We start from the raw sequence: 14,783 nt of genomic DNA, 5'->3' as shown, positions 1-14,783 counted from the left end.
GTTATGATTCTCCTAATGGGTAAATATCCAGCAGAGTTTGCCCAAAGCAGGGACACTGAAGCCTGAAAACTACCACAGGTCTAAGAAGCACCTTTTGGTGGGGAACCATAGGAAAGGGGTTTAAAAACAAAAAGATTCATTTTATTTATTTATGCATCCAAAAACTGGGATACAGGCCAGAGGTATGGGGGGTGAGAGGATTCACCAGAGACAGAGTGGGGAACAGAACAGGCAGACTGACTGAAATACACTGCTGAGGGGAGCAGTGGGCAGACAGGAGAGGTCTGCTGCACCATGCGGGTAGCTCCCTGGCCAGGGATCGAACTCGTGCTGTAGTGGCTGACGATAGCTTGATAGTGTTGAGACTTTAACCCCTGAGCCACTAGGGAGGCCCAGGAAAGTAGTTTTGAAGCAAGTGCTAGAAAGCTGGGGTAATGGAGCAAAAAATCAAAGTACAAGTCAAGGTAAAAACTGCCATTTTCAGCTCCCTCGTGTCTCTCATCCACATGTCTTTTCCTTGTCCCCCAAGTCCCTGGGGCAAGTCCAAAGGCAAGAAGGAAGTGAGTCATTCTCCCTTTGTCTCTCCTGACTTCACCTGGCTGCTCAGCTCCGCCTATGTTAAAATAGGTCCCCTCAGAGAGGGACCTTCTATAGAATAAGTATTTATAATCTTTAAAAGTGTTAGAGAAACAGAGGAACTGTGCCACACTGAAGGAGACCATAGACACGTGACAACTGAAGGCAGTGTATGTTCTAAACATGATCCATTGGCTTCAGCGGGCGTTACTGGGTCAAGGGGAACAACTTGGAATTCAAATGGGGTCTGAGGACACAGTTTATGCAGCAGGATGGGATTGGTTCCTTATTTGAAGGAACTGGAATGATATGGACTCAGCCTGACAATTTATTCTGAAAGTTTTCCAAAATTTCTTTGTTGCTCTATTGACAACTCTTCTGTAAATGTGTGCTTGTTTGAAAATGAAAATTATTTTGAAAATTAAACATTATCCTTGGTTGAGCAATCACTATATGTCAGCACTGTGCTCAGTGCAGATTTAGTTCCCCAGGAAACTTCTCTGATTTGCATTTCTGCCCAAATGTAGTCAGGTCCCTCTCCTCTGCACCCCGATAGCATCTTCCCACTAGACCACTACATGACAATGGCTTGTGGTCTGCCAGTAACAGCCTCCTCCTCAGCTACAGAGAGTCAACTCTTTGTGGTCAAGAACTGCATCTCACTAGCCAGTGGAACCACAGCTCCCGGTAAATGGTCAGCATCAAGGCGTGCTTGCTGAAGGAAGCAGAGGCCTACCCATCATGGTGACGAGTCAAAAATGAGTCACCAGACTCAGGATGCATGTCTGATTCATGACTTCTTTTCTAGGTGGCCCTGGATCCGGCAAAGGCACACAGTGTGAAAAACTGGTGGAAAAATATGGCTTTACACACCTCTCAACTGGTGCACTCCTGCGTAATGAGCTGGCAACAGAATCTGAAAGGAGCAAATTGATCAGAGACATTATGGAACGTGGAGACCTGGTGCCCTCCGTAAGCATCAGCTGCCTTCCCGGGACGGGGAGATATTCTGAAGTGCACAATTATTCTAAGCTGTTAGGTCAAAAGAAGCCCCAAGGGACAATAGCTGTACCGAATCTCTCTTTTCTGCGACAATCCAGAGGCAGGCAGGAGGTCCACAGCACACAGCCTATCTGCCAGCCCAGGTTCCTTCTGTCTTGTTGCTCTGTCAGCCTCTTAAATGCTAGCCTATTTCATAAGCTCCCCCTCAACTGGTCCCCACTTTAAAGTTAAATTCTTCAAAGCAGAGAGGAATGTGATAGAGCAGAGCCTAGAATTAGAATGCTCTGAAAAATAAAAATAACATTTTTGACTTGTTCTAGGAAGTATGATAGCACTATCTTAAAATCTGGCATCTTCCTTGTATGATTTAAGTAAAGCATATCCCTTTTGTGTATTTTTTTCTTTCAAGTCATCATCCATCTCTGACAAGCTGCATGCCATAGATATCAAAAAATATTCATCCCAACGTCCTATGTGGGGCCCTGTAATTAGGGCTTCTATGGCACAGTCCTGTGAGCAAACAGACCTTTATCTTTCCTCCTTGACCAACTGCAATGTAGAAGCCAGAATGGTCCTCGTGAAAAGAGACACAGGAGACATGACATTGCAGTTGCCTCTTTGCTGGCCTTGTTGTGCCCACTCTTCACAGCAGCCAGAATGATTTCTTGAAAATGTTCATCACATTGTAACACAGTCATGTGTTGCTTAGACAGGGGTAGCTTTTGAGAAAGCCGTCACTGGGCCATTTTGTCATTGTGCAGAAATCTAGAGTATAATCACACCAGACCAGATGATGCTGTGGCCTGCTCCTTTCATGGGCTGCATATGTAGCCAGTGTGGGACTACCATCAAATGTGTGGCCCATCGTTGATAAAAACACAGTTAAGTGGCACAGGACTGTGTTCTCTTCCCCAGGACTTTCCAATGATTCCCCATCAAACTTACAATGAAATCTAGAATCCTTCCCATGACTCTGTTCTCCAGCTCCTTCTCCAAAACAATTTCCCATCACTGTCATCGTGCTCCCTCCAACCTGGCCCTGGGTCTCTTCATTGTTCCTCACACAGGCCGGAGTGGTTCCTGCCTCAGAGCCTTTGCACTTGCCATTTCTTCAGCCTGAGTGCTTGCTCTTCCTTCAGATATTCACGTAGTTTGCTCCCTTCATCTAGATCTCTGTTTAAGTATCAGAAGTTGTCCGAGAGGCCCTTCCTAACTACCCTGTCTGAAATAGGCATTCTGTTTCTCTTTGCCCTGCTTTAGTTTTGTTCCTAGCCATTCTCTCTAGGTCTTTTTTATTTTTAAAGGGACTTTAGATATTGTTGACATTCCTTTTTATTTTTTTAAAGATTTATTTATTTATGTATGCAATAGCTGGGGTGTAGGCCAGAGGTGCGGGGAGCGTCAGGGATATGCAGATTCACCAGAGACAAAGTGGGGAGCAGAACAGGCAGATCTACTACTGAAACACACTGCTGAGGGCAGCAACAGAGGAGACAGGAGAGGTCTGCTGCGCCATGTGGGTAGCTCCCTGGCCGGCCCCAGAGATCGAACTCATGCTGCAGAGACTGTGGATAGCTTCATAGTACTGAGACTTAACCCCTTGCACCACCAAGGAGGCCCTAGGTCTTTTTTATGTATCTATTTTTTTCATCTATTATCCATCTTCCTCACTATATACAAACTCATGAGGAGTTAATCACAATTATCTAGGGATAGATTCTGACCATCCTTGTTGGCTACATTCCGTGAGCCTCTTTGCCAAAAGCTGGGGGTGCCAGGGAGCCAGAGAACAGGGAACTAACCCCAGTTTGGCTGTTGATTGCATTTTTCCTATACCCATTCCCAAGCTTCCATGGATCTGCCCTCTCTTATTTTTCATAAGCATGGGTTAAATAAAAAGCTTTAACTGAGAAAGTGATACTGCTAGAAAATTCTACTTTGCATCTACTGAAAATCTTCTCAAGTGAGAAGATCTCAATTTTATACAATATTCACTAAAGGAATCAACAGTGAAATACATGTTATACTATACTTTGCCTGGTTTTAAACTGCCATTATGCCTAATTCATGGAGTGCTACTGTATGAGAAATGGCTGCCATATTTCATCTAATCTAAGATGCCATTATTTTAAGACATAACTGGGAAAAATATATCTACGAAAAAAGCACAAGCAATTAAACTGTGACCCAGCACTGATTATAAGATTCCTACCACTTCAACATTAACGTGTGCGTGTTGGGGGAAGAGGGTGATGAGACTGTGAATTGATGCAATAAGGTTATATTATTGCTGTGTGCTATTGACCATCGCTAATCCTTTCTGTTTCAAAGGGATGACTAAGGAGATCTGTGATAATCGTAGTGTTGTTCATGGAAGAGCTCAGGCCCTAACCCCTCTTCCTCTGCTCCAGGGTTTCATTCTGGAGCTCCTGAAGGAGGCCATGATGGCCAGCCTCAACGACACCAAGGGCTTCTTGATTGACGGTTATCCTCGGGAAGTGAAGCAAGGGGAAGAGTTCGGACATAGGGTGAGCTGTTGTAACAAGTATCACAAAGAAAAATCGGGAACAACATTGAGGTTGGGGGTAAATTCAAAGTTTATTTCTTCTCCAATCGTGCCAATTAAAACTTTAGGTTACAAGTGACAGGAACTCAATACAAACTGACCAAAAAAAGAAAAGAAAAAGATGGTGGTGGTGGTGATAGTGCTTGATTTTTTGGTTCAGGTAACTAAGGTCCAGGAGTGGTTTACACTTGGATGAATTCATGTATTCAAATATTTTCATTCATCATCTCCTTTGTGTTGACCTCATTTTCTCCCTATTTCAGGCTTTTAGTCCACCATCTCAGCGATCTCTCAAAAAAATGTTTCTGTTTTCCAGTGGGTCTAACTAAAGACAAAGGGGTGCTTTCATTACCCCTGGGTTAAGTCATGGGTCTTATCACAGAAACAGTCCCGTGGCCAGAGGGAAGGTAGGAGAGCAGGAGATGGAATAATATGCAGGAAGACCTTGGTCCAGCCTGGAGAAGCAGGGCAAGGATAGCAGTGGACTATGGGTACACAGCTGAACCACATAGACTGGGAAAGGGAAAGGAAATTACCCAAGGAAAAGTAAGGATGCCCTTAGAAGAAGGCAGGGAAATGTATACTGAATGATCTGAATCAAATACATGCACTAATTTGATCTCCCAACATCCCAACCTCCCTAAGGCCTACCCTTTCCTAGTGAAGAGGGTGTGTCAGGCCTCTTGCAGGGGAACAGCAGTAAGTAAAAGCCTTTGTAACAACCATTTATTGGGCCTTCCCTGGTGTCGCAGCGGTTGAGCACTGGGTTGCGAGGCTGCCTGCAGCGCCAGTTTGATCCCCGGCCACCGGCAAGGGTCCCACAAAAAAAAAAAAAAAAAAACATTTATTGAAGCTACCCTGGGCCAGATCCTGTGCTACACATCTTACACCACTGCCTCTAATTTGACAAAATCCAAACAAGAGTGAGACAATTGTCCTCCTTTGTTAAAAAATAGACTCCAGAATATACAAGTATTAGTATTCATGCAGATACATATTTAGGGTAGTGTTAAAATATTTTCATTTGATGTATTTTTTAAACAACCCTTTTAGATAGGTAGAGAAGGTATTTTCCTCACATTAAAGGTGATGAATTAAGCACAGAGAGGTGACATGATTTGCCCATGGTCACACAGCCAGTCAGTGACAGTATATTGGTGACAGCTGACTGTGGAAATAAGATTTGGAGGATCCCCCTCCAACCAGCTCTAACACTACAATGTTGATTAAGGTGAAATATTCTTGTCTGTCTCCTGGGGTCTGGTTTGACCTCCTTCTGAATCTTTGTTTCAATTAACTCCCTAAATAAATGGTCTCTTAATAGCTAAAACACAATTGTTTGCCTTCCCCTACGTTCCTGCTTACAACCAGACTCAGAGAAAAATTGCCTTAACTGTTAGCAAGTATTGACATCTGAATATTAAGTCTTCCATAGATTGTTTTACATTTTTGTCTGTTCAGATCTTCTAGCCAGTATTCAGTGGATAAGGTTCTTGGGCGAACCATCTTAGTAACTAAGGAACAGGGTTATTTTACCTGATGCCACCTTAGAATTAAGACTTGTACAAGGCGGAAGTTGAGGAGGAATGGAGAGAAGAGGAAGGTGTGTTTGGGTCTTAGAGGTACTCCCTACCTAGAGGGGATTGATTTATAATTAAAATACAGCAGGAGATGTGCTTGGCTGGCTGCTAAGGGCTTAACAATGTTTATTGAGGTTCAGGCTTCAGGTGGCAGCACCCCAAGCAGTCAGTTCATACTTACTTGCCTGTGACTTTGTCGGAAAAGCCTGAGAGGGCTGAAAGTGGCCCAGGATCTCTTGCCTTTAAGTGTGGGAGATGGGGGAGGGGTTGGGAAATGATTTCAAAAATTTATTTTTGCTAATTGCTCTCAGAAGTAGTAAGATATTCTTATGACACCCCAAATGACCAAATGTAATAAATAAGATGTGTGGTACAGAATGTGCATCTCTTTGTCAACTACTTCTAAACAACAACAAAATTGTACTTCTCTTGGGTCTTTTTTTAAAATGGGTCTGAAGGCAAATCCCTGAATTTAGGCCAAAGGGTTCCAAATTGCTTGGAGTGGTAATGACACTCACATGGAGTCTCTCAAGGTAACCTCTTTAAAGCACATCACCCATGTGCTCTAAGAAAGGCTGGCTTTTCACCTCTGCTGTATGTTCGCATGACCCTGGGCAAGTCACTTTGCTTCACATCATTCCTTTATAAAATGGAGATGATAATAATAGCCGCCAAACCTCATGTAAAGGATTTTTTGAACATCAAATGATATACATTACTGTGTTTTCTGAGCTATAAAAGGCTAGAAGAGATTATCTAGATGGCCACTCATTTTTGCTTTTGTTTTAATAAAAGGAAAGGCCATGTAGAAGTTTAATAACAACGTATGTATCTCCTCCGTACCTGGGAGACCCAGTATGACTAAGTAACTCACTCACGTGGCTCTAGATGTCAACTTTTGGTTGTTGCTATTGTTTGATATTAGTTTATTTAGGGGGTTCCATTTACACTCATCAACAGGTTTTTTGAATTTCTCACATGCTTCTTCATTCATTAGTTCATTGAGTTCTGGAGGATGACTCAGGTTACCTTGGTCAGCCAACCATTTTGAAAACAAGTCCAGATTTTCTGCAAGAGTTTTATTCTTTTCTGCTACTTCTAATAAAGAAGAGGAGAGATCACTAACAGCTTTCACACTTTGCATAGCACCAACTCATCTTGTGTGTTCAATTTTGTCCCAACTTCTGGCAGACTTTAAGTAAACAACATCTCCCAAAGCTTCCTGTGCAAAATTGCTATTTCCCACTCTTCTAATACTATTTTCTGTTGATAGCCATTCACATTTTTCTGTGAATTTATGCCCTGAAAGCATAGAAATGCCCATGTGCACCATGCAGTTGGCAGCTCCCCACAGCCCCACAGCCACTGAGGACATCGAGGTGGCACACAGGCTGCAGGCTGCAGCTGGCTGCTCAGCACCAAGTGCTAGATGCCATCTTCAGTAGATAAGCTAAGACCTTGTAGACTGGGGAAGTCAGCTAGGGTGTTTACTCAGAAAAAGAGATAAGGGGTAAGTCTCCCTGGAATAGCCCTTACAGAAGCCTCTGGTTTTATTTGTTTAATCATACCTCATACAAAACTGTAAGTCTCTGCTCCATCATACCTTTCTCCTTTGTTTATAACCCAGTCACAGAGAGTTAAAGACATTAGACAACATACTGGTCTACCCCTGGTCTTTGGGTATGTAAGAACTGAAATCATTCACATGATCTTCTCTAAAGTAAAGCAAAACTTCCTCTCCCACTGTGGCAATCTTTCAGAAGGGTTTTTTTTAGATGTGACACAGAAGAGCTTGGGAATGAGAAAGTCATCAACATAATGACTGAAGTTTCAAGCATGCAAAATTCCATGATGCCATTTCAAGAAACATATGAGTCCCCATCTGGATTGAACAAATAGCATTCAAGTAAGATGTCTGCAAAGACATCTTTTACACACTGCTGGAAGGAGTTTGCAAAGCCCAAATGCAACATTGATTTGTCCCTGTGAACAATAACTTTAGAAGATTCTAATGTCAGCTAGGCTTCTGTGCAAGAGAACATATCCACCATCCAACACAAACACCTGCTTTTAACCCGACTGGAAGATCAAACATGCTACAAATACAGAACAAGCCACTGTTGATTCATTTATGCCCTGCAGGGAACCCATCATTTGATCAGTTCCCTCCAAATTACAGTCAAGTAATTAATTTGAAATTTTGCAAAGATAAATGTGGACACATGATTTTCCCCAGAGAATGAGTGCCATCATCCTGGCTGAGAACACAGCAAATGTCTCTTGAACACCCGTCAGGTCTGCAATGATATTTGAAGCCCAGTCAGGCCTGTGAACAGTTTTAACCAGCCTACAAACTCCCACCAGCATTTCTGTTTCACAGATGTGCCTGATGCTGAGGACCATCTGTTATTGAAGAAAAATTCAGCTCAGTTAGTTAAGCTGACACTTGCCTACCTCTGAGTTCTCAGAGATGCAAGTCCTTTGAGGATTTGCTTCTCCACATGAACTCACTAAAGACCAAACCAAACTTATGTCCACAGCTTAGGTAAATCCATGAGTAATTTCTCCATCACCTTTTAAGGGGATGAAAAATCAAGTCTGATTTTCCCCCCATTGAATTAATGATTTTGCCTTTGATATCCAATATGGAAGAGAAGTACACATGTGTGTGTGCGTGTGTGTTTGTAGGTGTGTGTGATGGGGCAGAAGGAATGAATAGAAGGAGGAGTTGGGGTTTCCCATCAGCATTCCCATATCCCACCCCAACCAAGAACCCCTGACTTTGATTTTGGTGTTAACAGGCCTGTATTCAGAGCCTGGCTTTGTAACTTACTGGCATGTCATTTATCTTTCCATATGTCAATTTCCTCCTCTATAAATGGACATTGAAAATAGCCGCCTTGACACTTGTTGAGAAGTTTGGATGGGTTCCTTGAAAAATGGCTTACACATTTATAAGCCAGAATATGTTGTTTAATAAATTTTTGTTACAAATTTTTCAAAGTTATGTGTATTTTTTCTGACTATAGAAATAAGAATTATATAGATATAATACAGAAAAGCATAAAACAAAGAATAACTACCCAGAGAACACACCTATTAACCTTTGATGTATGTTCCTCTAGTCTTTGTTCTACCCATTTTTATATAGTTAAAACCAATCAGAATACATAACTAAAAGAATAATGGCTGTTATTTTTTGAGCACTCAAATCGTGTCAAGAACTGAACTAGATGTAATTTTATTCATCTTTACAATCTTTCAGTAGGTATTATTAGCCCCACGCTATGGATTATCATCATCTCCAGGAGGGGTGTGTGCTTAGCCTGACTCCCTTGTGTGAAATTGAAACGCTTTCCTCTATTAACCCAATCTTGTGCTCAACAGTAGCCAAACAAAACACATATTAACAGAAGTGAGGTGTATACCCTTGCTCTTGGCTTTTCCCTCCCTGGAGCCTCTTAACTGAAATCCTGCACTTAGCCTGAATATGCACGTAATTTCCCAGATTTTGTAAGTGATGACATCGTTATCCCTCTGCCTAACTACTTTTAACTCTCTCCTAACACTTTTCATCTACAGATCAGTGATTCTGTTTATAAATACATTCTCATCTTCATGATGAGTTCTTAGAAAGAACTTATGAGTTGGCCAAGAAAATGTCTAGTTGGTGTGTTCTAGTTGGAATTGTGGGGAACCTTGTAGATAGAGAAGTACAAGGGGAAATTTCCCAACCCCTCTGGGTTCTTCTTAGGCTGATCAAACAACCAATTAATATCTGACAAGAGTAGGAGAAAAAGATTAAATTTAGTTACATACCTATGGAGAACTTTCATGCCTGTAAATTCTAGAGTGAACGTGACAAACTGGGGATTTAGATCTTGAGCTAAGGGATGGAAGGGTCTGAGGCATCAAGGAGCGAGATGGGGGGGCCTCACATGAAAAGAAGGGGATGGCTTCGTATGACCAAACCTTGCTTCTGTATGCTTGCCCTGCCTTAATAGGTTTCTCCAATTAAAAAAAAAAAAAGTAGGGGGCTATTTGTGGAGATCACCTTAAATACAAGTAATATCCATTCTTTAAGGTAATGCTAACAGTTTACCTTAAGAACCATGCAACCTTGACTGACCTTAGCTTCACGTGCCAAGGTGACCTATACTGGAAAAAAACCTGCTTGGGCCATCTTGAAAATTGCCTATAGGGGGCCTCCCCGGTGGCGCAGCGGTTGAGCGCTGTGTTACGAAGCTGCGCGCGGCCTCTGCGGCGCCGGTTCGATCCCCGGCTGCTCCCCGGCCACCGAAGGAGGGTCCCACATGGCGCGCAGACCTCTCCTGCCGCTCTGGCTCTGGTGAATTCTCTCACCCTCCCGTGCTTCTGACTGTACCCAGTGCATGTATAAACAAAAACAAACAAACAAACCAGCAAAACAAATAAATAAAGCATGCCTCTATAAAAAAAAAAAAAAGAAAAAAAAGAAAATTGCCTATAGGAACATTGTGGGGGGAAGTCAGTCCTACAGGAACCACCTTGGCGTTTTCCACTGGAGATTTTCTCTTCTCTTCTGACTTCTGGCTCGTTATTGAACTTTGAGCTGTGCCATGGTGGTATAGGCGTGGCAGTGAGTATTATCATAATCAGGGTTGTATGTCTAGGAATTCTACAATGAACCAAATAACCCTCCTCTAATGAGGCACCCAAAGGATTACCTCAAGGGTGAGTGCAAGTGGGAAGTAGGTGTGTATTATGTTGTTAGCCGGAGAGGCCTTACTTCCCAGTACAGTGAGACTGGTAAGTGTGCTGGGACATGTGATTGGGCTGGAAGCCAAGCTGGGTCCTTGACTCCAAACCCAAATCTGACCAATGGGGGACTGCATGGCTCAAAGAGATGAGTCTGTTTCCAGGTCCACATTAAGTAATATTGTCTCCATTTATGTAATACCCAAAATGGGCTGAGTTCTTAAGTATCAACTCATTTATTCTTCACAATCATCCTAGCAGGTGGAAATTATTATTATCCTCATTTTAAAAGGAGAAAACTGAGGCACAGAACAAGATAGCTGCAATTCTCAACAAGAGAGTTTCTGGAAGGCATGACCCTGCTCACTGTAAATATAGCCCAACTGGCATCCTGACTTGATCTGAAGAAAACTAAAGTTTTAAGGGGTCAGAAGAGAGCAGGGTTAACTCCTCCTCCTGCCACCATTGAGCCATCCAACATGGCTATGATCACAAGTCAAAGGGCTTCTCCCAGTAGGTTGCTCTCACGCTCTGGGGACAAGGGTGAGTACTGGTCCCAATTAAATCCCAAGGGGCAGCTTCTGCAAAATAAAATTGGCAAGTATGACCTCTGACTCTCTCACTTCCTTTCCCACTTCCTGCCCTCCACTCCTGGCTCCATTGGGACACAAGCATCTGGTCTGAGCCCATTCTGAAGGTTCCGGGACCCTCCATGAGGGTGAAGTCACCAAACTTTGGAGTTACACACAGCTTGGCTCAGGACTGTCACTAACTAGTCCTCAGTGACCTTGGGCAAGTTAGGCTCTATGAACCTCCATTTCTTCCCCCACAGGGGTGCTGAAAGGGTTAAAGAGATAATTGCATGTAAAAACCCTTCCCACATTATGGTCAGCCTGAAATGTGGCTGCTGGTGGGTGTTTCCACCCTTCCAAGCCATTTGATTTCTAGCAGAGGTCCCTGAGGACCCAATGGCTATGAAAACCCAATGATGCTGGTGGCAGAATTCCAGGGACACCAGCAGGGTGATGTTGGGGGCAGGGAGTTATCCCCAAGTCTCTGTGATACACTGAGACATGGACAGGATCTTTACATTCTGGCTCACATGATGTTAAGGGCTAATCACAGCCCAGGGAACAAGCAGCAGAGCCTGGAACCAGAGGGCTGCACTAAGACACTTTTCTAACAGTATAATCGAAGTGTTTTAGGGGGAAATGATATTTCATTCAAACATTTCTTTTATGTTAGATATTAAGTACAGCAGTGATATCAACCACTTCTAGGTGGCTCGACAGTTTTTTTATGTAGGAAGGTAGGGCCCATTCCAGGAGAGACAAGTCAGGTCAAAGCCCATAGTCTTGGCATGAGGAAATGGCCTGATTAGAGCAGCTTCTCAAACTATTATTTTGTGAAGATTTGCCTGAGGATCTTCTACGAACCCGAGGTGTGATTGTCTGAGACTGTCAAGGATGGCGTTTGAGACTACATTTCTAACAAGTTTCCAAATCATATCAGAGCCGCGGTGCCTGAACCCCTTTGAGTACCAACATGGGAGATGAGGCTACTTCTCAGCCTGTGTTCAGTTTGGTCCAGAGGACAATTCATTTCCTACCAGCTCCTGCTCGGATATTCATATCTCTGTTTGTACCTAAATAAGTCCCTTAATTTTTCTTCCCTGTCCCCAAGACTGGCCTAAAAACCCCTGAAATTTAAAAATCAGCCTTATCTTCGCATATAACCCCCCGGGGAGACTGCTCCAGGGAGCCCAACTCTCTATCTTGGCCAGAGGCTGCCTCTCCAGCACGCCCTCTGCTGGTGGAAAAAGGTCATTTCCTTCTACACCATCATTGAACCTTTCTTGCTGTTCAGATGCTGTTTTTCCTCCTATTAAAGCAAGCAAAAAATATTGCATGCATTACATAGTCCGAGATTTAGTTCACTTTACTATATTTTGGAGAATTTTTCCACTCTGTTCCTTGATTACACCCTTCAGAGGGATAGATAAACATTTGATAATGCTCACTAGCCACTTATGTTTTCACGTGGCCTAGGAGTCCTCCCTGCCCTGACTTAGTTACTATCCATTCCACATACTTTCAGTGGGAGGGGACAGCAAGATACTCATTGACTCATAGCCATGCCTTTGCAAGATCAGGAGTTTCTTTTGATTCAGGGTTGCAGTTGGTAATGGAGGCAACACAGAGACATCGGGAAGGAGAGAACACTTAAGAAAAGGATGGGGGAGAGAAGATCCATCCGACTTTTCTTATCACTATCCTTCATACATTATAACATTTCCCTTTTTTTAAGGTTGATTTATTTATGCATACAAGAACTGGGGTAGAGGCCAGATGGGGGCGGTGAGTGGATTCACCAGAGACAGATTGAGGAGCAGAACAGGCAGATCTGCTGAAATGCACTGCTGAGGGGAGTAGCGGGGGAGGCAGGAGAGGTCTGCTGCACCATGTGGGTAGCTCCCTGGCCACGGATCGGATTCATGCTACAGTGGCTGCCGATGGCTTAATAGCGCTGTCTTTAACCCCTGCTCCACCAGGGAGGCCCTCATTAAAACATTTCTTTAACCTCCTACTTTATGCAAGAGGTGGGAACAGACACTGAGCACCCCTAACCCCTGCTCATCAAGAGCTTTCCTGACACAGGAAAGCAACACAACAACTGATACTTACTGAGCATTTGCTGTAGATCAAGCAACATACTTTCATTATCTTATTTAATTTTATTCCATCTTCACAGCAATTCTGTAAGCATTTGCATTGTATGAATGAAAAACAGGTGCAGAAAAGTTGAAGTTAAGTGGCAATTTTGGTTAATGATCAAGTTAGCTTAAAATAACAATTTCTTTTCTTTAATAGGCTTCTGGGTTGATGGACTTGGCTGCCTGGTTCTCACTTGGGGTCTTTATAAATTGCTGCCAGAGTGTACACTAAGTGTACACATCTGGAGCTGGGCTTGGGTGTCTAAAACAGACAAGGGCCAGCTGGGCCTCTCTGGCCACACGGCCTCTCCATGGAGCTAGCTTGGGCCTCCTCACAGCTCAGTCAGCAGCTGACCAGGCAGAACTAAAATATTTCTTATGATCTTCCTTCTAAAAGCATGTGGCAGCATTTCCACTGTGTTCTGTTAGACAAAATCATTACAAGTCAGCTCAGATTCAAGGTGGTAGAAGAATGGGTTCTGTGGCTAGCAGGGGAAGAACTTAAAGTTAGTTCATCAAGACAGGGAATTGAGGAAGACTGTCTTGAAGTCAAATCACCACAACAGGATTTGACCCTGAGAGCATGGCTTTAACCTTTGCATGCTTAACCATTGTGCTCTCCTTACCCGTGCGTAAAACGTGGTCACACTATGCTACCAGCCACTAGCAACAGATAAAATATTAGCACAAAGGAGGAAGTGATCAGCTCTGCCACAGTAGGTCAAGGAAGGTTTCCAGGAGGAAACCACACACACACACATGCACACATGCACACACCTCCCTATGGTGTGGAGGACAGATTGAGTCTGCCCTGGGTAGCGTATCATATAATGCCTGCATTACGTGAGGTGACTTAAAAGCTGAGGGCAAGAGATGGCTGTGAGGCAGCATATGGAAAACCACTGACCTGGACATGGGGAGCCATGAAGTTCAGTCCCATCTCCACCGTGATGAGGTTCTAAGGCCTTGAGATCAGTCAGAAAGCCAAGAAGGGAAAGAACCAGGGCCCCCAGCCTTTCCAGAGCCCCTCTGTGGAGTGTCTGACTCTCGTGTCCTCCACCCCCAGATTGGAGACCCGCACTTGGTGATCTGTATGGACTGCTCGGCGGACACCATGACCAACCGCCTTCTCCAGAAGAGCCAGAGCAGCCCTCGTGCGGGCGACAGCACCACCACCATCGCCAAGCGCCTTGAAACCTACTACCGAGCGTCCATCCCGGTGATCGCCTACTACGAGACGAAAACTCAGCTACACAAGGTGAGTCCTTTTGCTCCCCACCTCGCCAAAATGAGCCTGTTACAGATTCTTTTCAAGAGACAAGAAGAAAATAGGGAACATTCTCATTAGGAAGGCTGGGAATTCCAGCCTCAGAGAGCTGAAAATTTGGGGGCAAAACGGGTCCCTTACTCTCTTCACATTGATGTCAGTCAAAATTGAATATCTGTCATGATATGGAACCTACAGTTTGCATAAAGGCCGTGTGGGTGCTGAAAACAACTCCTTTTTCCAAGAAAGTGGGAGGGAGGAGGGAGAGTGACTTTTTCTGTGTGACCTCTGACCTCTGCTGAACAGGATGATCCAAAAGATGTCTTTGAGATTCAAGATTCA

General features: G+C 43.7%; 1 protein-coding gene across 5 annotated transcripts in view; it reads left to right on the top strand.

Moving 5' to 3' along the window:
• The window catches only part of AK5 (adenylate kinase 5), a gene marked incomplete at both ends in the record, with an annotated part of 234,571 nt that overhangs the window by 205,713 nt on the left and 14,075 nt on the right, over nt 1–14,783 (top strand). For 2 of the 5 annotated variants that reach the window (XM_084243985.1, XM_084243986.1), the window contains 3 exons: nt 1,385–1,548; nt 3,990–4,106; nt 14,241–14,432. In XM_084243985.1, the coding sequence (XP_084100111.1) occupies nt 1,385–1,548; nt 3,990–4,106; nt 14,241–14,432 (473 nt within the window). The remainder of the gene's footprint in view (nt 1–1,384; nt 1,549–3,989; nt 4,107–14,240; nt 14,433–14,783) is intronic. The other 3 variants (XM_084243989.1, XM_084243987.1, XM_084243988.1) reach the window with 3 other exon arrangements.

This window comes from Talpa europaea (genome assembly GCF_964194135.1).
Source record: "Talpa europaea genome assembly, chromosome: 9".
Taxonomy (NCBI): Eukaryota; Metazoa; Chordata; class Mammalia; order Eulipotyphla; family Talpidae; genus Talpa; species Talpa europaea.
The sequence above is the reverse complement of the archived record's forward strand: the minus strand, read 5'-3'. Positions and strand labels throughout refer to the sequence as shown.